The following is a 24647-nucleotide window of genomic DNA, read 5'->3' as shown; positions in this document are numbered from 1 at the left end:
AAGACATTAATAGCCCCCAGAGGACGACTCCTAATAACTATACTGAGCCCTTTGAGTTTGCAATGGACTGGTTCCATTCCAAAACAAAGCCTCAATCAATGGTGTTAATATTTCTTTCTGCTTGATGAGTGCTGTTGCATGTCTGCATGCGAGCAGGAGTCACTGCTCACCACTGCTCTGCACTCTTGTCATAATCAATGACCTTTGTGTTTAAGGTGATGGATGAGGGAGAAATGCAGCGTAAGCACGCTGGCTGTCCACAGTCTATCCTCTAATACATGTTCACACATGCTGAGCTCCTGAAGGTCAACAGCGCACACTGCTGTCGGCCTCCGCAGCGCACATGTGTTGTGTTGATGAGCACACACACACACACACACACAGAGACTGTATGTGCACATGCAGACATGCGTGTGCTTCATCAGCTCTTTCTCTCTCTCCGCTCACCACTGCATGATCATCTCGCAGCTGACGATGGATTTTCCATTCTACGTCGTCCATGTGGTTGATGTTGTCTCTGTCTGTCGGTGGTGTGTGTATTTGTGTGTGTGTGTGTGTGTGTGTGTGTCCTCTTTCCAGGCCACAGTGGAGAATGAGATCCTAGATTATAAGGACCTAGCTGCCCTGCCAAAGATCAAGGCCATATACGAGGTCCAACAGCCTGACCTCATATACCAGCCCTACCACAGATACACATCTGATGACAGACTAGACACTTACAGCTATGGGGAGGTACTACTGTCAATAGTCTTTTTTCAGAGAGAACACTTAATTCAGCTTTTGAGTGGTGTTTCAAATAAGAAGTTTGTTGTGTTTGTAACTTTGTAGACATGTAGCATTTGTTGGGCTCACTGAAATGGCCTGGTCAAAATCACTGGATCAGATATCGGACGGATAAAAATGGAAAAAATGTATGTATGTACATGTATATATATATATATATATATATATATATATATATATATATATATATATATATATATATACATATATATGTATGTATATGTATATGTATATATGTATACATATATATGTATACATATATGCATGATGAAGCATGCAAGATATATATATATCGCATATCTATATGTATATATATACATATATGTGTATAAATATATTCATATATATATATGCTTTACTATGCACCAAAATGTTAAATAAAAATCAACAACAGCATTTTAGCTTTAGAGTCATGTGGGCTTTTATTATATATTAATATTTGTTACACAGTTAGATAATTATGTTGTTGAAATAGCTTGAAATGACTCAGTATAAAATGATTGTATCAGAGTGATATAAGTATAGGTACATACTCTAGTTTGTGGTATCAGTATCGGAAATGAAAAACTGTTTTTTTATTGTACAAAAGTGAGTTGTTTCCATCATAATTTCATGAAATTTGATTCAAACAAAGCAGACATTTTGATTTAAAAATTGTTGTTGTATCACATCACTCTCAGCAGTTTTACTGGTAAAAGAAAACATTCAGCTGTCAACATAGCAACCAATTAAGTGTATAATGAACAATGTGTTGGACAAACTCAATGTGAAAAGTATTTTCAATCATGTTTGTTTTTAATTGTATTGTATTTTTCTGTTATGTCAAGAAAAATGAAAACAATCAGTATGAAGATTTTGTAGTTATAGTTGGGTGGATTTTGCTGTCTATAATGAGAGGGATACATCAAGCTCCTTTAAATTAGCTTATTAGGAATAAGATTATCTGACATTTTAGGAAAAAAATGACGCGTATCAAAAACGTGTCCATTATCATGAAAACCCTGCTGACCCTCCATGATTAAAATATCCATCTTCTCAGGCCGTCCATTAGTTTGTGACTGGAGATAATTATACTGTTGCAAAATATGACTTTTTAAAATTTAAATAGACATTTATCTTGTGGTCTTGTCAGTAAAGATGACGCTATGCTGTGTCGGTTTTGTTGCTTCAGCACAAATAACAATTCTCCTCTCTCTACTCACTCACCAGTCACTTGGGACGCTGTCTCCCTATTCTCAGGTAAACGATCTTCCTCCCAGTGTAAGTAGCAGAGCACTCCTAACACGTTTTAACAAGTGACCCGTCAGTTTAACCTGTCACCGCTGTCCTCTGCTCCTCTTTCACTCCTCACATTTCTCCCTCTTCCCTCTTTCTAGGACTTTGACAGCCTGGATTTGAAGCACAGGAGGTGTTCCAGTCCAGGTTATATCGACTCACCGACATATAGTCGTCAAGGCACGTCACCCATCATGCCACGCTCCCCACAGCACTATGCCTATCCTGGTGAGTCACATGGCATTCGTGACCTTAGAGCTTGATCATCCAGGCTGTAAATATTGTGAAATATGTTTTTAACGAATATATATTTGACAGTATAAGCACTTATACTGTCAAATCTCTGTGTGGAGGAATTTTCTTTGAACTGTGGGGATGATTTCATTAAAAGTGAGGTCTCTTACATATCGGGAAAAAGTCTGTTCCAGTCTCTTGGTAACAATTAGATGGTAGGATGATACCACTGTAGTATCCATTTATTGCCCGCAGCCTCTCATCACAATGTCAATTATCTACAGTAGTAAAATCAGATCAAGTTGCTAGGTAACCAGTGTGGACAGTTAGTCAGGAAGTTACTGTGCACTCACAGGTACTTGTCACATTAAGACTTGATGGTGGGTCTCACGGATGCTCGGTGCCGAGTGCAGCTTTTGGAAGTTAAAGCGGAACTTTGCAAGTCTGGTCACTTTTTTGCCTTTATCACTACAGAGCTCCCCCTACAGTTTTGGAGTACATATTTTTACGACAGTACCATAAACATCCATCCATTGTCTACCGCTTTATCCTGACTACTCTGCTTCTTTCTTCGTCTAAAATAACACTATCGCTGCTTTATCTAGCGGGTATCTGGCTAGGGGATTCTGAGGACACTGGGTCGGTGGCCCTGAGCTTGAAAGCCTGGTTTTCCACTAAAACACTGTAGGGGGAGTGGAACCAGCCCTCAATCTCACAATCCATTTAATGATCAAAATGACTCAGAAGCTGTTAAATTAGGGCCAAAATCCTGCATAGTTCTGCTTTAACAGAGCAATACCTTTCTAATGTTGCTTTAGTGCAGGGGTCTCAAACTCAAATAACGTGTGGGCCACTGACAGTCTCGTCTGGTCAGTCGGGGGCCAGTCAAGTAAAATTAAAAGCCCACCTTTTTTGGGAAAAGCAAAAGCAGTTGCGGTGGACGTTATGAGCTCAAAATGACATATCAATTTGCTGTATTATTTCCTTTTTTTATATGTACTCTATTGCCTCGTGTGAGCTTTTCCGTCTTTTACTTCTTCATTATTCAGTACAGCACACTTTGGGCCACTGTGTTTGTTTTAAAGTGCTTTACAAATAAAGTTGGATTGGATCATTACAAAATACAAGTGCTTGTTTTAATATGCAACAATAAAAAACAATTGCATACTTATGATGCAAAATTAATCTATTCATTTAAAAATAAAAACATATAGAAATGACTCGTTACAACTTAATATTGTTTGGAGGGCCACATGAAATCAATTGGAGGTCCACATGTGGCCCCCGGGCCGCCACTTTGAGACCCCTGCTTTAGTGATAACAATGTATTGTCCACTGTTTTTGACTCTACTTTGTTCAACAAAATCAAGAGAAAACAGCCAGTAAAGCAGAGAACATCCTCCTAATGGAAGTCTCGACGTTTACAATGTTCTGTCTGAGCTTAAATGTAAATCAGCTGTGACTGAATATTTGTATGATTTGATTGAAACCATTTCTTAAATTCCCTGTGCAAACAAATCGAAGCAACAGAGCCGCGGTTCACTACAGCAGCATGTGACGCTGCCCTGTTTCCAGTGAATTAGCAGCATTTCAGTGGAAATCACCAGCACTTACTGTGTCACAACCCCCTGCACTTTTTGTTGAACAGTTATTCTGTTTGGACTTTTTTCTTTACCCTCGGTTTTTAGTTCTCTGTCTGTTTTTTTTATTTCTTGTTTCCTGTTTTATTTTGAAGTTTTTCCTTCTGTTCTACCTTGTCTAGTTTTGCTTACTGTCCTGCCTTCACTGATTGTCTACCTGTTACAGTATGTGTGAGGGCAGAATTACTTAAGCTGGTTAAAGAAGTTATAATTCGCAGAACTTCCTGTACTGCACTGTCTTCAGTTTTTGTCTTTAAAAAACTAATCAATCAGCTCCAGGGTGGTATTTAGGAGAGTTGGATTATGGTTGTTGATTCAAGTACAGCTGTTTCATCAGTTTCCTCTTTCATCCCCACTCTTACTGTAAAAACAACTAAAGATTTGCCACATTTGGGCAGACTGTCTTTCACTACTCTTCAAAATACTTGTTTGGCTTCATTATATGCTCACTTGCTCCTTTGCTGTCATTTCAATGAACTCTTGCATGTGTGCACTGACTGTAATAACCACAAACACGTCAATAATGTTGGTCATTACACAAGTGTAAAAGTGATGTCACCTTGTAGTTTGACTGAACATTTAGGCTGTTTAGGTTTTTCATCTGCATGTGTTGAGGTCTTTCTTTCATGCTCACACTTTCTTTGCTGTGATTGGCTGCGGCTGGCTACAGGCTCTGAGAGTGGCAGGAGTTCACCTTATTACAGCCAAGAAGGGCGGTCAAGCACACCCACCACTAACCAGCCCCCTAAACATTTTCATGTACCAGGTAGGACTCCTCATCTCCTCACCGCCTTACTCACAATCTAGATTTGGGGTGTCAGAATCAAAATGACCTGGGGGCCAATGAGCGTCTAAAGGGGGCCGGACTAGAGAAAAATAAAGTGGGAAAACACAACTGTTTAGTAGTGGTTGGGCAATATGAGCTCAAAATTATAACATAATATTCCATCATGATATCGCAATGAAGGCATTGATGAATTCATGAACAGAATTTCAAATTAAAAGTGCTTGTTTTGACAAAATGTTTGATGCAAATTAATATATGTGTATATACATATATACATATACATATATATATATATATATATATATATATATATATATATATATACGTATATATACTATGAAGTATAAAGTATTACTAGCAAACAGTATTATTGTCTATATTCCATCACGTCTATGATAGTAAGTGGTGGGCCGCATGTAATCGATTGGGGGGCCCCATGTGGCCCACGGGCCGCCAGTTTGACACCTCTGATCTAGATATTTGACTGATTTTATTCGCCATCATTCACTGGTACTGCAACACATTCAGAAAGGTCACTTGAAGTTTGGTGGGAAGGAGGGATGTGTGCAAATGTGACTACACCATATTTTTTATACCACACATGATTGTTCTGGTATATTCATCCCCTTGCACTGCATCTATACCTTCTTTTACAACCCTCCCTCCTCCCTCTGTCCCTCATACTGTCACAACACATCACCCCTTTCCTTTCACCCCATGTTTCACCTCTTCATCTCCTCTTTCTCTCCTCAGCCACAGGAGACCCCTACATCTACAGGAAGCCTCCCATCTATAAGAGAACTGGTACAGTGCAGTTAGCCCCGCCTTAGCCTGCCTGTCCTGTCAGTTTAGTCATGCTGTGTTTGAGTACTCGATGTAGATGTTTTCACTGACCTGTCGATGTTCCTCATCAGCCCCTTGTGCTTTAGCATCGATCAGTATTGATGTCCCGGTTAACTTTGAAATGCAAACCACCAGATCAATGGAAAACATTGAAAATGCACTAATGAGATAGAGATTGACTAACTTTTTATTTTACAACTGAGGATCAATCGGACTTATTGCACCCGTAATGTAAAGGAGCAGTGTTTAATGTGCATGCCTGCTTCTGTGTGCAGTCCCGACAGCATGACAGGTTCTTGTCTGCAAATAGAGCAGGAAGAGCCATGAATGAAGACATGGTTGTTGAGGCGTGAGAAGAGTGGAGTACATGCGACACTGAGGAGACACAAAAAATCAGCAGTATAGAACAGAACAGTGGCACAAAGCACTACATTGCAACATGAAGTTAAATGTGCTGTGTTTGTCCCGCTTAGCTCTGTTAGCCAGCAGTCAGTGTGTGATTTAACAAGTACTGTGTGTTTTCTAAAGGAATTGGCAGAATCTGTTTTGTGTAATTTTGTGGATTTATGTTGTTGATGTTGAGTCAAGTAGCGTCATGGCAGCACAGTTCCCACAAGAGGATGTTCCTGCCCTCTTTTTTAATGTCATAAAACTTAAATGCAGTTCAGTCATCTGGACAACATGCTTGTGTATAAATATTTATTAGAAAAACATGCACTATCCCCTTGTCACATTACCATGGAAAAGTCACTCAGGATCTCTTGATGGAGGATCTTATGTTTGTCGTTGTCCTGCATGATCCTCTGTAACGTGTGTGGGTTACCTTTTTATATAATTACTACATCACTGGCCATAATGTTTAACATTTGTCTATAATATCATTCAAAATTCAAAAACCTCTCAGGAGCCACATGGTTGGTGTAGTGGTTAGCACTCTTACCTTTGCAGCAAGAAGACCCTGGTTCTCAGCCTGCTTAGAACAAGGGCCTGTCTGCAAGGAGTTTGCATGTTCTCCCCGTGTGTGTGGGTTTTCTCCAGGTTCTCCAGTTTCCTCCCACAGTCCAAAAACATGCAGATTTGGGGATTAGGTAAACTGGACACTCTAAATTGACCATAGGTGTGAGAGTGGATGATTGTCTCTATGTGACCCTATAGCAGCCTGTCCAGGGTTTACCCTGTCTTTCGCCCTATGTCACCTTGGATTGGCACCATGTGAATAAAGCTGTAGAAGATGAATGAATGAATGAATGAATGAATGAATGAAAAACCTCTCAGATTAGTATTCTGACATTCAGCACACATTGGTCACATCGATCCCTTGTGGTTCCTTAGGTCGACCTGAACATTCGCTAATTAGTTCCTGACGTTTTTAGCCCTAAACATAATTGATTTTGACTTAAAAACCACAACAGACAGTAGTTGTGCTCATCAATGACCTGTGATGTACTAATCAAGTTTGCTACCTGTATAGAAAGAGACCGTTTTCTAAGAGTGTCCTTGAGCTCTGTACAAGTAGCAAAGCTCTCACATTGTTCATCTCCCTCTGGGACCCCTCAATAATGTTTCCCTTTTTCTTTTCACCTCTTTTCTTTGTATTGCACCCAATCACTTGTATTCACTTCCCTTCACCCTCTGCTCCACTTTACCTGGTGACCTTGCCGCTGTAAGTATCTCCTTCCTCTCACTGTCAGTAGATAGATGTTTCATATGTCTGTCTGGGTGTGTGTTATCCCATGTCAGGACTGTCTGTACAACCACTACTTCCTGTGTGTGTGTGTGTGTGTGTGTGTGTGTGTGTGTGCGTGCGTGCACGGTTGAAAAGATGAGAATGTCTGACAGTGGTGTCATGGTGCATCATGTGTATAGGAATTCAATGGCTCATGGACTGGGGCAGGCATGGCTAATGGCTAACAGAGTGAAGAGTGCTCTGTCTGACATTACACTGCATGTCACTCCCATTGACTTCCATTGACCGTGTTTTAGTGCAGAGTGGCATCAATATCATGATCTCACGCCGCTCATGTAATGACCGTGTGCCTCAGGCTGAGCAGTAACTGAACTCATGTTAATGCTGGCTAGTTTCCTGCTGCTGGCTGAAATATCGATCTTCTCTCTGGCAGGAATGGTGGAATGGCGACAGTGGAATTAAGTAGCGTGAATGTACAATTTTGCTGTAGATGTTTGTCCTGTTCATTAACACATTATTCTCTCCAGTGACAGTCTATTAGTTTGTCATTTTTGGGAAATAGACTGATTTCTTTTCTTGCTGAGAATATGAGAGCAGATCAATGCCACTCTCGTGTTTCTCGGTTAATATGAAGGATGGAGTCAGGGTATGTCTGGCTCAGGTTAGCACGAAGACCTGAAGCAAAGCAGCTGGTGTGGCTATGTTCAAAAAATGTGTTTCTTTCTAATTATCATTATTATTATTATTATTATTATCAATAATAATAATAAATGGGGGGTTGGGTCAGGAAGGACAAAATATCTCTGCTAAAGCCACTAGCGCGACCCCTGGAGAGGGAGAAAACGAAAGAAAAGAAAACATCTATAAAAGAGCTGTAATGCTTGTTAAATATTGTTTTGTGATTCAGCAGTTAAACTAATTATGTGATGCTGTTAATCAGACTTAACATAATCATCTCATGCAAATCCCCAAGCTAATGATATCATTTTACCTCAAATCCAACCGCCTAAAAAATATTTTGTAATAATATGTATATATAAATCTAATATAATATAAAATAATAGTTCAATCCTCATTTTACTGTATTTGACTAAGATTTTCGGACCTCTCACCCTGCTCTGTGAACCCCTGGGGGGATGGGAACCACTGATTTAAAACCATGCAAATGTTATATCTACTAAAATTACCAAACCAAAGCGACTTACAAGGGAATTACAACCGGTCAGGGGTAGAGTTGAACTTGTGACCGTCATCCGACTTAAGATGCTGCAAATGCAACATGAGGGAGGAAGTGAGGTGGAGAAACACAACAAAATACAAGTCTAGCACCAGTAAACCTTACCTTTTTCATTGTTTCATGATTTAGCAAACGTGAGACATACTGTAGATGAGAAGTAAAATAACAGACAGTCAATCAGCGTGGAAGCCTGCCTTGTTATAAAAATCTGTAAAGAAAGTTACATTATATTGTGGCATCTTTTCAAAAAGCGATCACAGTGATGTCAGGGTCTCATCTCAAAGAATGAAATAGTCTTATATAAATGTAAACCTGTTAAAGTAAAACTTGTTGATATTTACCTTTTACATTACAGCAACATGCTGGCCATTAAATGTATTACAGTGTTGCTAATGCTTCAGATTCATAGAAGCAAAAGATGTGATCAAGTTAAAATACAACAACATTTTCCTGTACTGTAAAAAGAATCCTGTTAGAAATAAGCCAAATATTCTTAAATAGATTAAAAATGTTCTTGTTTTAAGGAAAATAATCTGCCAATGGAGTTAGTAAATGTTGCTTAAAACTAGCTTGTAAATGTATGCCACCTCTAAACTGCAATGTGCTTTAAAATGAGTAACATGCTACAAACTAAATTGGCCAAAATATAAGAAAGTTGGACCTATCACAAGAAAATAAGTTTTATTATGTAATAAATGTTTATTTAAACTGAGTGTTTGGTCTTGATTAAGCTGAATTTTTACGAATGTATACATCAGAATTTCTTATATTTGCACGTCCATCAATCAATGATAGTGAATTTTACATCTGTATTCGTATCTTTTTCAGACAAAATTAGATTATTATCTATTTTCTCGGGAACAACTTCTCAGAAATTATATTTCATTTACTTTGGTTTTTTGTACCCATATTTCCTTTCCCCCTAACTCCGTCCACATTTCTTCACAGACAATCATATGGAAGCAGCCACCAAAAGCAGGACCAGCGAAGACATCCTCAGATCCTCCAGACTGTCCACCTACTCTTCCGAGCCATACACCCCATCAGAGTCTGACTACTACCCGTACGCCAGCTCCCCCAAGGGTATGAAGTGTTGTTGTTGCCTACCATGCAGTTGATTTTGTAAATCTCTCTTGTGATATTTACATTCTGAGATCCACATTCAAACAAGAGACTCTCTTTCATCTCTTTGCTCTCTCTCAGCCTATTGGGCGCCGAGACGACGCTTCTCGACTGGAGGAGACGAAGAGAGTTGGAGTCACAGTCTTCAAAGAGTAAGAGCTTCATTATTTTGTCTCACTCTCCTCAGCAACAAGAGAAATCCCTCCTCGGCAACACCGATGCACTTTTTTTGTACACTGCTTAAACTGCTTTCCGTTATTTGCTTCTCCCTCCATCTCGGCAATCACTGCACATTCATTCAGCAGTTCTCCCTAACCTCTACTCTGTCTCCCTGTCTGCCTCATTCCTCGCTCCCGTTCCTTCCAGATTGGGAGTGGCATTGGGAGGATGATCCTGAAGGAGGAGATGAAAGCTAGATCTGGTTCCTATGACAATGACCCCTGGGGCAGTGCGAGGAATTCTCGTTGTGGGAGCAAGGAAGCGCTCAACACCACAGGCTACGGCACCACAGCGTACAACAACACTGTCAACGGCTGTAAGGATCCACCCTGCCCCCTACGCATCCCCCCCTTTTGTCTGCTTCTGCCTCTCTTATGCATTTCAGTGCAGCCACTGGAGCTTGTGTTTATGAGCTTCACCATGTAATACCACTGGGGTTTGGGGCAAGGACAGTGAGGTTGTGGGTGCAGGTCAGAGAGGGTCACGGCTGCTGCAGGCTTTGACAGTTTATTGACATGAGAAGATGCTGAGAGGGGAGAACAGCTGCCTCCAAACCAGCAGCAGCACCAGATGTGGCCTGTCATTGTTCTGTGGATATCTGCTCACACTGATTCTGAGCATTTAAACCACAGAAAACGCAGAGTTCAACCAGACGTTGCCACATGTGAAGCCACCAGAGTTGTTTGTAAAAGCCAAGCTTCAGAGTTCTTTTCTAGCTTTTTTTTCCCCCTCCACTCTCTCCGATCTATCCATTCATCTCTCTGTGTATCTATCTCACTCTCTCACCCTCACAGCTGGGGTCCCATATCCTGTTTTATTTATGAGCAGTAAGATCTCTCATTAAAGCTGTGTCTCTGATGGGAGGGGGCGCTACTGAACGGGACTCTACTGGCTACACAACAAAGGCTTGTAACCAGACAGGCTGTGTGGTGCAATTAGGTGGTGGAGTGTGTGGTCTGTGTTTGTACTGGTGTGATTCCATGTTGTTGTTTTTGGTTTTTTTCTTTCCTCTTCTTTCGTGAGCCGGGCTTGGCCTCTTTCTGCCTTATTGGCCCTTTGATGTTTTTTGTATTCCTCCCAGGCCTTGATAACAAACCAACTTTCTTCTCCCTCTCTGCTTCGTTGTTAAGCCTCAAACCCAACAGATGGCTGTCAAGTCTTTTCAGCATTTGACTGAATATATTTTAAGGAATCTAATAAAAAAAAAAGAAAAATTGCTGCAGCATATGTGCTGGATACAGAAAGAAAGCTGTCATCTTACTGTTTGTTTTCTTTATTTCACAGCTCCCCGGTCTCAGTACAGCACTGACAGTGGTGAGTTTCTCATTTAGATTTGAATAATATACCAAAAAAAAACACTGATCTTAGTTCTTTAATGATGGTGTCAACCTCACAGAGCACCTGTGTGTGTGTGTGTGGCACATCTGGAACTTTGGGAATATTGTTTGTTAGTCATGAGCGCCTCCTTCTGGCACTGACCTGACACTGTTATCTGATTTCAGTGTTGTGTTTGTAACTCTTTCCTGTGTTTTAGATTTTGTTTGCAAGTCTGCCTCACTACCAGGATATAGACGCAACGGCATCCAGAGGGTAAGACCTCACGTGACATTCTGTCAAACAACCCTGTGACTTTGTTTTCATCTTTAAAACACTATTTGTGCCAAACTGATAGTCTCTTCTTGCATCTGCAGCCTCAGAGTGCTGACTGTTACCAGTACCAGTATGACAGTAGCTCTGATGTCAACTGGGGCGGCAGAGGTAATTTAATATGAATTAAAATCACCTACCACTTATTACTTATTAAAGCAATTATTCGGTGCTTTTATTCTACTGTACTGATTTTGATTCTCTTTCTTGTCTCCCAGCAGAGTACAAGGTAATGTTTTAACATAATTGCTTCACTAATTCATTCCGTGTGAGCATGACAGTGTATATGTTGAACAGTTTTTGAACACTTGCTATTAATGTGTGTGTCTGACTGAAGTCAGATAAAACAAGGCTGACTTCTCTTCCCTGTAGATTTATCCCTATGAAGCGCTCATTGTCACCACCAGGGGGCGGAACAGGCTGCCCAAAGATGTAGACAGAGCCAGACTTGAGGTAAGTTATTAATGAGTCTTTAGGTTAACTTGGCCCTGGTTGCCAGTCATTCAGTAAAGTTACAGGTATATTGAAGGATGATTTCATGAGGCAACACAAATTAAGTTAATTCAGAGTTAACGCAAACATGTTCATTTCAAAACGACAGTTAAATGAATTTTCCTTTTTCAGTGTACCCCAGCAGAACCTCACACCCACCGAAGTAATCTCTCAAATAATAATAAGACATTTCTCTGTATCTCACTGTAATTCTTTTGTGGAAAATATTAGTTTTTGGCCTGAGCATGTACAGTATAAAATGCAGAATCTACTTGAACACTGAAATGAAATACACCTTGCTAATTGAATTTTTTTTCAACATTTTTATAAATTTGCTGTGAGAGAAGTAATGTGTTGCAGCTCATCTGTCAGAGGTGTCTCCACACCTCTGACAGATGAGTGTGAAACAGAGAGGAAACAAATGAACAATCTAAACTTCAAATATCACACCAATGTAGTAAGTAACTGAGGGGTAACTGCCCTCACTCCCTGCCATTGAACCGCTGTCTATCACAGTACTTTGAACATTTGGTATGTCAAAGTTAGTCATTAATGACCTTTTGTCTTTGTGTCAGTAATAAATCTTCCTCAGTGGTACCCGAGTAATTGAAAATAAAGAGTATATGACAGATTGTACTAGATGTGACACCTGCGTGTCGTCTCCCTGTCTTCTCAGCGTCACCTGTCCCCAGAGGAGTTTGTCCAAGTGTTTGGTATGACGGTGGAGGATTTCGACCGACTGGCTCTGTGGAAAAGGAACGAGCTAAAGAAACAGGCCCGGCTCTTTTAGTCGTGTGTGGACATCCACTGAATAACGCCATAAACGGAGCCGGAGACTTTTGCTGACTGTCGGAAGGACAGAGAATGATGAATAACTTAAATTCTGTTTCACTGCCATGGCTGAGAACCTGTTCTAGATCTCCTCAGACGACGAACCAAATTCTGGTCACACCAGCCGGCGTGGACCTGTGGGGACACCAAGGGAGGGCCACAGAGACGTGGTGCACACGTGGTCTGACAAACCGTTACGTGGTTTACAGTGCATGTGGGTCTGGAGTGGAGTGTATGCATCAGAGACTGTAGTGTTGTGCTTTTCTTAAGCTTGGAGAAGGAAGGAAGGCATGACTGTGCCACTCTAAGGCCACACGGGGGAGCGGAGGTCTGTGACCAGAGCTGCAGTACTTGAAGGTCAAGTGTGTAAAATTTAGCAATATTTATTGGTGAAGTTGCATAATTATGTTACCTTCAATTTCTGCCAAATAAACCTAATTTTGCTTACATTTTACACACTGGACTTTTAAACATGAAGAGGAGAGTTTTGGTTTTGCCTTATTCTTTATGCTCTTAGTGATGAGTGTGCAGCACCAGCAATCTGAATGAGTAGAATGTAGATACAGTACATCTTTAATGACACTTTATCAGAGTGAATGACGAGACGGGAGGAATGAGTATGTGAGCATACAGTATCACTTTGCATTCATTTACGTGTGTGTGTGTGTGTGTGACCTGCTTAGATTTGTGTGCAAATGAAAACCAAAGTGAGAATGCAAATACACAGATTAGCAGATCACTTCCATGTATAATATCCTGGTGAAATAGTTAAGGGTCATCAGTAGATGCAGTTCACTGTGCAGCTGTGTGGTAACCTTAAAGAATGTGCAATCCAGTAGATTTAATAGATAATGGAAATGTCAGTCTACCTGTTCCACATTTTCTAACTCATTGCAATACGGTTATGGCTAAATGTTTAGGGTGAGGACTAAAGTCATCCATACATTTTTGATTCAACATTATTTATGTTCTCTTAGAATCATAAAACAATATTTTTTTTTCTAACTACAGAGATTATATTCACTCACCATGAGATGCTCTGCAAGCTATTTAACACACTGACAAAGATCCAGGGTTGTTAAGACTTTACTTCCTTTGAATACTTTTATTTTTAATTTTGTCGCTAAAAAAAATAAATAAACTCTAATTCAGAATCACCCTCTTGACTTTTATTTGACCTGTTTCATATTTTCTGAAAATATGCATAAAAGAGCCATAGCACATACATACATAAGTGTACTAAGCAGCTGCAGATATTTTAAGAATGAAAGACTTCTTTATTTCTTTAGATATAATTAGGAAAAGAAGGAAGTTTAAAAAGTTTTAAAAGTTTTAAAAAACAGACTCACTAAACTGGTTTATACTTGTTTATTGCAAGTTCAGCATTGCTTCACTTTGAATTAAAAAAGTGCAAATTAATACTAGGACACTTTAATGATTTTACTGCCCTGTAAGATTAAAGAAAAACAAAAATGACTCTGGTTTGGAGTAAACAACACAACTATAATAAATGGAAACGTATATTTATATAACATTTGTATGACTAAAGTTCAAGCACTGGCTACTCTGAGACTCCAAATCAGATTCTGCTTATAGGACCCCATAAAGGCTTGGGCTGTCCCTGCCTGTATGCTACATATGCTGCATTACCTGCATGGTGCTATTAGCTAGGATAGCTTAGCTTAGCTTAGCTTAGCATAAAGACAAATCACCAGCCACTTCAGTAGGTGCGTACTGTGTGTTGAATTGTTTGTTAATACCAATATCTAATCACATGACAACAACTCAATGCATTAAGGCAGTGTTTTCTTAATCCTGTACCTAATAATTTGACCAGTGAGTGCACATTAACACAACACAATGTCTCTGTTTTTTCAAACGATTATTGTATTATTCAGGACATAAACTATTACACAAGTTAAAGTCACTGTCACGAGTGTCTGGAAATATAAGAAATTCTACAAGATGAAATGAACTCCTATAATTGGCCAATACAGTACTGACACCCCACACTTATCCAATATAAACATATGTTTATCAGGTCCTAGAAACTCATTTTACAGTACTTATATTTGTCAAGTTATAGTGATATCTTTATTTTGTCAAATGATTGATGAAATATCTACGACCAAGTAACAATCTCTCCCCAAGAAATATTCTGTCTTTCCGGCGTTAGGAAGAGGTTTTCCAAAGTAAAGTAAAGTATAGTAAATATTTATTTAATCTGACTCCATTTAAACAACAATTAACTTTACTTTTAAATATTAAAGTAATTAAAGTTAACCAATCATTAAAAATGTAAAGCCTTTAAGAATTAAATCCTATTGTCAAGAAAGCTGACATCGGTCTAGTTCAGGGATGGTTTATATTATAAAAACCTCTGTGACCTTTTTCCACATAGAAGATTAGCCCTAATGCCTAGGTTGAAGTATTCAGAGGTCAGAAAAGTAACTCAACAGTTTACAGGACATGATACTCAATCTTTTCTATTCAACTCAGAGGTGAAGGGTATGAGTGTTAAATCTCACCATATAACTAGACTAAATAAATCTTCAATAACAGATTCCTAACTATTTAGAACAAATGTCTCAACAAGGTGACAGGTTAACATACCAGTTTATTGAAATGTCCAGTGGTAGAAAAATACAGCCAGTAAGTTGTGTGACCCACAGTTGATGTGTGGGAGCTTCTGTTAAGCAGACCAACTCCACGGTGAATGGGAGCTCTGTCCCTTATATCCAAGATATCCCACCAGAATACAGACACTTTACATTTACATACATACATTGTGATTTACTCAGGAATGCTATTTCCGTCTGAGGACCTTTTAATCACCCCCATGGTGGTTAAAAGGTCCTCAGACGGAAATAGCATTTGACAGTTGAGCCACCTTGCCACCTTGACTTGTGTACTTCCTGCACTGAGACCATCAGACCTACACACTTCAAATGAGACAGTGTTTACACTTCAGAGTGGTGCGACTGTCCCCAACTGATGAGGTTTGAACCAAGTTGATTAATTCATTTAGCAGAATATAATATACAGAGGGTGTGGTCTCACTGTCTTACACTATACCTGGATACTTTTGCCACTTGGTAGAGCTCACCAGTAATCAGGTCCTGGAAGGTTATTTTACCAGCAAAAAAATATATAGCTTTAAACCAGTTCACAAATATGTATACTGCAGTATTCAAACAGAACATTATATTTTATAATTACCAGGACTACAAATCAGCTTCTTCTTTCTTTTGTTCTTGTGTTATTTAAATAGTGACTTTTAAATTAGCAGTTTAACACTATTAAATGATTCAAAAATCATTAAATAGTTGAATGATGGATACTTTCTGAGATCTCACAATCTTTTCAGACTGTTTATTTCAAATATCATGGTTCAGAATACTCTTTTTTTTAGATTAATTTGTACCTTAGAAAAGAATGCAATTTCTTTACCCCATATAATTTCCTTAAACCTAATCCATATTAATGTACCAATATATTACATCCATTGAGTTATCAATTGATTTCCTCTATACAATATCTTAATTACATCAGTATTTGATGTAAAAGTTAATATAGTGGCAATACACTTTTGAGGCAGTAGGGTTCATAGGTAGTAGTTCATTCATTCATTTAGCATATCATTGATGTGTCGCAGTGCCCTTCATCAAAATCTTACACAGTGGAAATGTATAATAATATGAATATATATATATATATGTATATATATATATATATATATATATAATATTATAATATATAATTATAATGTTCTTTGTGCTTTATGTTTTCTTCTTCTTCCTCTATGACGTTTATTAGCAGCTTGCATCCATGATGTTGCATTACTGCCATCTTCTGGAATTAGAAAGTTCCTACACAACCCAGGTCCTCATATTCATTTTGGCCCCGTCAGTCTCGTCTTCTTCTCATCCTCTCATCTCCTCACTCTCTTCCTCTTCCACATTCCGGTACAGAACATACAGGACTGTGGACATACAGTTTTTTTCCATAACTGTACTTACTGCTCGCGTACTTGAGCATTGAAACAGAACTTGGACTGAGGTTGATGACGTTACACAAGTACAGGAGTACGGAGAAGTATCCAGACTTCAGAGGTCAGAGTTGAGAGCAGATATGGAAGTAAATAAGTAAATAAGTAAGTAAGTAAGTAAGTAAGTAAGTAAAGCTTTATTTGTATATCACCTTTAAAAACAGCAATTTACAAAGTGCTTTCACATACATAAATATAAAATACACAGAAAAGGAAGAAAAACAGGATAAACAGATAAAAAGACGGCATCTCATAAAAGCAAGTCTATAAAAGTGAGTTTTAAGAAGAGATTTAAAAGATGACACTGAATTAGCAAGCCTTATCTCCGGGGGCAGGCCGTTCCAAAGCTGCGGCGCTCTGACGGCGTAAGCACGGTCACCCCTGGTTTTGAGCCTCGGCCTTGGAACAGTTAAAGGCGACATAGAATGCTTGTATCACACATATATGTTAGTTATGGAGGTCTACTTACATATATTAACTTGTTTTCATGATTAAAATCCTCCTAATCGCTGCAAACGAGCCGATCAAAATATCTCCTCACTGACGCTCTCGTCAGCCGCGCTGTTTCAGACCAAACAGTTGCTGTGATTGGCCAGCCAACGAGAGCTTTCCTACTGTCCTGTGATTGGCCAGGTACCTGGAAGTGACGTAATAGATAGGCCAGCTCTCAGATACACAGCTCCCCCTCTGGCACGGTGGATGCTCTGCATCTCAGCAGCTACAACGAGACTAGTTCTTCTTCTTCTTCTGCGGTTGAATGTACGCAACCGGATGTGCCCGGACTAGTGCCCGCACCGGGAGGCGCTACGGTGGTGAGAGGAGTGGTGAGGATTTCTGATGACGACATCAAATTAAGGAAGTGTCGATCCGCTTCGCAGAGCCCAGGAAAACAATACAACACTATTTTGTCAGCAGTGGCTGAACTGTTTGTTCTGAAACTTTAGGGTTTCATAAACGAGGTAATGACGCAGATACACACACAAACGCAGCGTTAATTGGAGCTTCCGGTCTATGTCACCTTCAAGAGAGACCCGTCCACGGATCTAAGGCTGCGAACAGGGTTCAGCATGTCAGGGGTCAGCATGTCAGTGATGTATTCAGGGGCTAGACCGTGACGAGCCTTAAAAGTGATCAGTAAAATCGTAAAATCAATTCTAAAACGTACAGGGAGCCAGAGGAGTGAAGTCAAGATTGGAGTAATGTGATGCCGTCTGTTAAAACTGGTGAGAAGCCTGGCTGCTGAGTTCTGAACCAGCTGGAGGCGGGAGAGGGATTTATGGTTGATGCCGGATAGAAGGGAATGGCAGTAATCTAAGTGGGAGAATATGAGGACATGGACTACTATATCTAGATCATGCTGTCATAGAATATTAAATAATAATAATAATAATAATATATATTGATTTTTGAGATGGTTCTGATGTGGAGGATGCAAGACTGTACAACTTTGTTGATGTGAGGGGTGACGGTGATACCTAGGTTTCTGGCAGTGCGCTTAATGTTACTGGATAACGGACCAAGACTGGTGGGACTGGAGATGGTGTTTGGGTTAAACAGTAATATTTAGTTATGAGCCATCCAGCGGTTCACATCTTTAAGACAAAACAGGTCCACAGTGCAGTGCAGACCTATACCACAGTGTCTCTCTCTCTCTCGCTAACTGTCCCCTAGTTTGCTCCCCTGAAAGCCTACTTTGAGACTCCATTTTTGTGTCACAGGTCACAGACCTATTACATACCAATTTCCAAACATTTATCAGTGTTCCTCCTCTAATAAACCTAATGCTATTCCTGCTGTTGCCACCCATGTTTTTAAAAAAATACAAAAATAAATAAGAAATTAGCATATAAAACAAGACACTTGAAACAGATGGTCTGGAATGAAAACACTACATCACCGTCAGATTGACCACATAGGCGTACAAGAATAAAATAAAAGAAACAAAGAAAAGATAACCACACAAGTCCCCTGCTTGCTTGTCGTGGTTGTAAGACAGTACTGAAGTGAACGGAGAGTGACGCGACGTGTGCGTGAGAGACACCATGCTGACACACTCTTCCATGTGTGCGTGCTTGTGACATGATTATTAGCAGTGCCACCTGAAAATATAGGGCTCAGACTGCTGGTTGTCCATGTTCATACAGTATCTGCGGTTGCTGTCAGTCTAGGTCGCGTGTCCTGTGCTGCACAGATGCTGCACAGATGCTGCTGCTGCTGCATGCACGATACATGAGTTCCTGTTTCCCAAAAAAGTTTGTTATCACACCATCTTTTCTTACAACGTGATGAGTCACTGACTCACTTTCTCTACCATGGCAGTCAGATGTGACTAAAAACTACAGAAGTAATTGCAGCAAAGAGAAAACCTTTATTTTTAAACAGACATGTCCCGACTTGTTGCCTCAATAAAAGTCATGAACACGTTTTGACATGTTCTGTGTTCTTCAAGTGTGTTGGGCCAGATCCTTCTCGGTCATGCACACTGGCCGCTGTGATATTCTGCCTGTGCAGTGAGACGTGTCCGAGAAGTTGTGTGAGAACAGGTAAGGCTACACACCACTTGCTCTTGAAGCGAGATCTTCTGTGTAGATGTTCAAGTCCTGACAAAGCTCACAAGTATTTCTCTGTTGATGTGCGAGGCGGGAGGATGGCTACCCAGATGCCAACCGAACACACAAGTGCTACGAGATGATGATTTGTAGATAGAAGATCATATGGGTGTTCTGTGTGTTGTCCAGATGGGCAGTATACGTAAAAGGGGCGTATCGTTCTCTTCAGCTGTCTATTTTTGTCTTTGCTTTTTTCTCTCTTGCTTGTGGCCACTTCTTGTTCACACTTTTGGAGGTGGGGAACTTTGAGCCACTTTAAGTGTGTCCTCTTCATATGCAACACACATGCACGCCGGCGTTATGCTCTGTAAGTACCCAACGACTTTTACGTTGTCAACTCTTCATTTAGCTCATGTATGAAGCTTTAATGCGTCCTTTTAATGTGTCTTGCACAAAAATTGCACGACAGCTTTATATTCAAAGAATGATTCATACCTGCTGCAATGTAGCACAAGGTGAACACCATTTACAAACCACTCAGTGAGGGAAAAAGTAAAAGTGTGTGGTTTATTTCAAGACAGCAGCACATTTCTCAATTGAAATAAATATACTTTTTTCACATTGTGAATATCAATTTGCATACGAATAAATACATTGGTTAATAAATAAGTATAAATAATACTGACAGAGAGAAATGCCATTTAAAAATTTTTTAAATACAAAATATGGAAATTGATTCCATGTAACTAATAAATTCACAGGTTATTAGATTTTATGTGAAAATAACTTAAATATCATGAACAATTGAAGGTAAACCGCAGACAACAGAGAGCCGGCCAGGACTTTTATCTTTTCTTGGAGGTGTTCAGCTTTTTGAGGAAATTTTTGTATCTCTTAAACACCACAGAAGTGTTTGTTGTCTTTGTTGTTGCAAAATTACACCTGGGGTCAGTCTGGAAAAGGAAAAGAGAGAGAGAGAGGGGTTGGAATTGCATCTCCTCTGGACTCTCAGTGCTGATGCAACAAACACAGCTTTGGAGGAATCGCACACTCACCTCTTTATGTTGATTCAGAACCCTCAGGTTTTGTTTTAGTCCTGTGATAATGTCCTGCTTCTCTGCAGGCACACTCACATTGTTCAGCAGGTGCATCAGTTCCTTGGCAAAGGTGCCTAAACAGGACTGTAGAGGAAGGATGAAAGAACATTGTCAGGCATCAATCAGCAGGCAGATTGTCTGAACTGAGCTCAGTGGAACTTGGTCAAGACAATTTGGTGTCAATATGTGAAACTTACCACGTGTGTGGGCCCACGTGGTCCTGGTTCACGCACTGGCTGTGGAAATAGAATATTGATTCAGACAGTTAGTTTGTGTTTTTGTTGACACTGATTAACAGATTATGACATCATAACAGTCATAGGAGAGATATCATTGTACTCACATAGGTGATATTGATTGTCTTGAGGTTCTGGAGCTCCTCCAGTCCTTTAATGATCTCCACGTTTAAGTTCATGTCTATAACAGTACTGTAGCACAGATGCAGCAGGACCAGTAGAGCAAAAACGTGCTTCATCATTCTGAGTTATCTCTCTCAATCTCTCTCTCTCTCTCTCTCCGTCTTTTTTCCTGCAGCTTATGTTTTTTCTATCTTGTGTGACTGGTGTGATAATCTCTGTCATTCTTTATATACACAAAAAAAAAGGAAGTCACTGACGTCACCATCACCACACACCTACCTGAAATGCAAATTACTAATAGATTTTTGATGCAATCGTTGTACACACTCGACAAAAACTCATTTTGAAATCTTTCCAAAAGAGTTTAATATATCCATGGTTTAAAATATAGCAACCATTACCTCACCTGTAGGAGGCAAGTCTTTTTTTCGCCTATTGAATGAGTGAATGAGTTGGTAATAAGAAACTGCTGGTTTCACTGACAGATAATACAATGATTAACCTACTACATCTGATCTGAAGCGTTCTCTTCAATACAAAAGCATTCCTTTCTTTCTTTCTTTCTTTCTTTCTTCCACTACTCCATGTTGTTGATCAGGTTTGTTTATTTGTGCACTTTGTTTGTTTCTCATATTTTTGTCTATCTATCTATCTATCTATCTATCTATCTCTTTCTTTTTCTTTACAAATTGTGAACACATACAAACATGATAGTCAAAGACATTAACATTTGGGGGTGGGGGTTGGGGTGTGAAGAGGGTTAGGGTTAAAGTGAAGAGTACAGAAGTACATCATCATGACACAATCTCTGTGGTCAGGAAAAATAGAAGAACTTGCCATACTACTACAGTATTATTATTAACCAAGGGTGACTTCATGGTTTCTGCTTATTTTCTACGTCACAGTATGAGTAGAGCTGATGAAATCTGCGGTTGTAATTTCTTGAGTTGTTGAGAAGATGTGAGTGGACGACATGTGAGGGGATCCCCACTCACACGCTGGTGTCAGTGGATGCAGATGTGGCACAGTTGGCATGGTTTTGCTGAGTAAGTCCTACGGAACACAAGCATGAGCAAATGTGTTGTAATTCCTTTTTATATTAACATGGTTCCTATGTTCCAAAATGAATTCATGTACAAGACTTCTACCAACCTCTATCAAAATCTGATTGTTACAATGGCACTGAGGCATTTTTTGTATATCAGCCCTGAATATGGTCACATGGTCGATGTGGTGGTTTACACTCTTGCCTTTGCAGCAAGATGATTCGGGTTTGCGACCCAGTCGGAACAAGGGCCTTTCTTCATGGAGCATGTTCTCCCCGTGTGTGCGTGGGTTTTCTCTCTTTCATCTTTGAAGGTTAAGTTTACATAAAATTGACAGCAACAGATGTCAGGGATGTAAAGTGACCGATGGTGATCTTATACACATGTTTTGGAGTTGCCCAATGATAGAAGAATTTTGGAAACGTGCCATTGAATTAACCTCACGGGTAATAGGAATTCAAATTGAACAGGACCCAAAACTATGGATTCTGGGGGACACAAGCTCTATTAATGTGACCTACTACAAGAAATACTTTATTTTGCTCGCGAGCACTGCAGTGAAAAAATTTATTCTGATTAACTGGAAATCTGAAAATTCACCATCATTAAGACACTGGATTAATGAGCTTGTGTCTTACTGCACACCTGAAAAGATATTATATAATGTGAGAGGGAAGCATGCAGCCTTTGAAAACATTATCAACAATTATAACAATATCTGTGAAGGGGGCCCCTTCACAGATATTCTGCCTACTCTGGACTTGGCTGACTGAGGTGGTGTGAGCCTTCTAGGACCGGATTCAAATGAGTCCTCTGCAGGTTTCTTCTTGTATAACTTCCTCATTGATGTATTTGTTGTGGGTAGTGTGTTGTTTTTATATGGATATGAATATTTACAGATGGGTGTATGTATAAACTGTATATATAGACTGTGTAGGTATATAAGTGAAAGGAAATTGAGAACCATACAAGGGAGGAGGGTGGGGGGTGGGATGGGAAAAGTTTGTGTAATATTTTTGTTTAATTTTGGTTCTTCTGATGTTCAAAAATCAAAAAATCAAAAATGTTCATCCCTTTACGGTGTTTCTGTAAGGTTATATATTTGTGTATGTTTCTTTTGTAAAATACATCTTTCAATGTAACAAACTGTAGATGCTTGCTACACACCATTAATATCCTGTAAAAACAAATCTTGAAAAAAAAAAAAAGATGAGTGAGTGAGTGAGCCCTGAATATGTGAATACTGAAAAAGAAAAGGTGACCTTGACAAAATACGTTATGAGTCCAGTGTGTAAGAATTACTGACCTATAGTGACCCTATTTGGGCAGTCTGTGTCCAAGAGGAAATTAATTGGGCTTGTAACCGGAGAGTTACCGATTCAAGTCCTGGGAAAAAACCAGTCAGCGTTACCGATTCAAGTCCTGGGAGAAAACCAATTTCCTATCCAATCACCCAATCTCCCGTTGCTCCCCAGGTGCAAATTGGTTTGTGTGTGTTGACTTACTAATTCGATATGGCTGTTTTTAACAAAATGTGATAAAAAAGCTCCAACACTCCACTCCTCCCCTCCTCGTGCCGCCATTGCCACTGCACAAACGTCACAGCTTTCATTTCATTACAATTTTAATAATTGTAACAGTGCTGCTACTGTTAAAATACTCATGATATACAGCACTTAGTTGAATAGAATAGAATGTAATAAAGACTGACAACAGGAGGACGCTCTGACAGCTTTTAATTAAATGGTCCGAGATCAGTTCTGATATTCATCCATTCATCCATCTTCTACCACTTCATCCTCCACATGAGGGTAGCGGGGGGGCACTGGTGCCATTCTCAGCTGACATAGGGCAAAAGACAAGGTACATGCTGGACCGGTCGCCAGTTTATCACAGGGACACATAGAGACAAACAAGCATTCACTCTCACACTGTTCACTTTGCCTAATCCCCAAAAATGTTGAAAAGGATGACCGCTCTGATGAAGGTACCAGTCAGGCTTTAATCTGTGGGCAGTCACAGTTCATAACTCATAACTGACAGAAAAAATAGGTACACAAATATCTGTTATTTTCCTGTGTTTTGCGTCTTTCAGATCAACTGCAGCACTAGAGTCATTTCAGCCACAGTGTATGAGGCCAGAATTTTAGGCTCCTGTTTTGTTTCCTCTTCAATAAAGCTTATAGTTAGGGCTGGTTCAAGTGAACTCTGAACCATCACTGGGTGAGCAGCCAATACGCAGTGAGCACCGCAGCTCAAATACTACAACTATTCTTATATATTATATAGATGCTCATTACATCCTCATCCTCTGTTCTTCAACAGCTCCTGGTCTCCTCATTCTTCTCTTTCCTCTGTTTGTAAATGTGATGTCTGTAATCTGCTGAACTTGTTTCTGGACATGACACCTACTGCACCTACTGTCTGTCTGTCTGTCTGTCCTGGGAGAGGTGTCCCTCCTCTGTGGCTATTGCTGAGGTTTACTCACATGTGGGTGTACACCCACGAAAAATTAAGTCGATTTAATTTAATTTAATTTAATTTAATTTAATTTAATTTAATTTAATTTAATTTAATTTAATTTAATTTAATTTAATTTAATTTCACACTCCACCATATTTGAATTGGACATGCAATCAGTGAACAGAGATTAGCCAAATAGGGTCAACTAAAACACACTTTCTGCAAGAACTGAACCTTGTACAGGAGGGGAGCTACATCATTTTTGGAAGCTATTGCAGTTCAGCACAT

General features: G+C 39.6%; 1 protein-coding gene across 7 annotated transcripts in view; it reads left to right on the top strand.

Annotated features, from left to right (window-relative positions):
* ablim3 (actin binding LIM protein family, member 3) overlaps window positions 1-13955 on the top strand; it is a 51049-nt gene extending 37094 nt beyond the window's left edge. The window contains exons 10-23 of one of the 7 annotated variants that reach the window (XM_058650022.1): window positions 580-732; window positions 1993-2022; window positions 2160-2286; window positions 4603-4698; window positions 5473-5523; window positions 9453-9569; window positions 9690-9760; window positions 9975-10143; window positions 11112-11141; window positions 11362-11417; window positions 11519-11585; window positions 11693-11703; window positions 11847-11927; window positions 12643-13955. In XM_058650022.1, coding sequence (XP_058506005.1) covers window positions 580-732; window positions 1993-2022; window positions 2160-2286; window positions 4603-4698; window positions 5473-5523; window positions 9453-9569; window positions 9690-9760; window positions 9975-10143; window positions 11112-11141; window positions 11362-11417; window positions 11519-11585; window positions 11693-11703; window positions 11847-11927; window positions 12643-12756 — 1173 coding nt within the window. In that variant the 3' untranslated portion in view covers window positions 12757-13955. Of the gene's footprint in view, window positions 1-579; window positions 733-1992; window positions 2044-2159; window positions 2287-4602; window positions 4699-5472; window positions 5524-9434; window positions 9570-9689; window positions 9761-9974; window positions 10144-11111; window positions 11142-11361; window positions 11418-11518; window positions 11586-11692; window positions 11928-12642 lie in introns of those variants that run through there. The other 6 variants (XM_058650021.1, XM_058650024.1, XM_058650023.1 and 3 more) reach the window with 6 other exon arrangements.
* The last annotated feature ends 10692 nt before the right edge of the window (window positions 13956-24647 follow it).

The sequence above is a fragment of the Solea solea genome, chromosome 14, assembly GCF_958295425.1.
Source record: "Solea solea chromosome 14, fSolSol10.1, whole genome shotgun sequence".
NCBI classification, from domain to species: Eukaryota; Metazoa; Chordata; class Actinopteri; order Pleuronectiformes; family Soleidae; genus Solea; species Solea solea.
The sequence above is the reverse complement of the archived record's forward strand: the minus strand, read 5'-3'. Positions and strand labels throughout refer to the sequence as shown.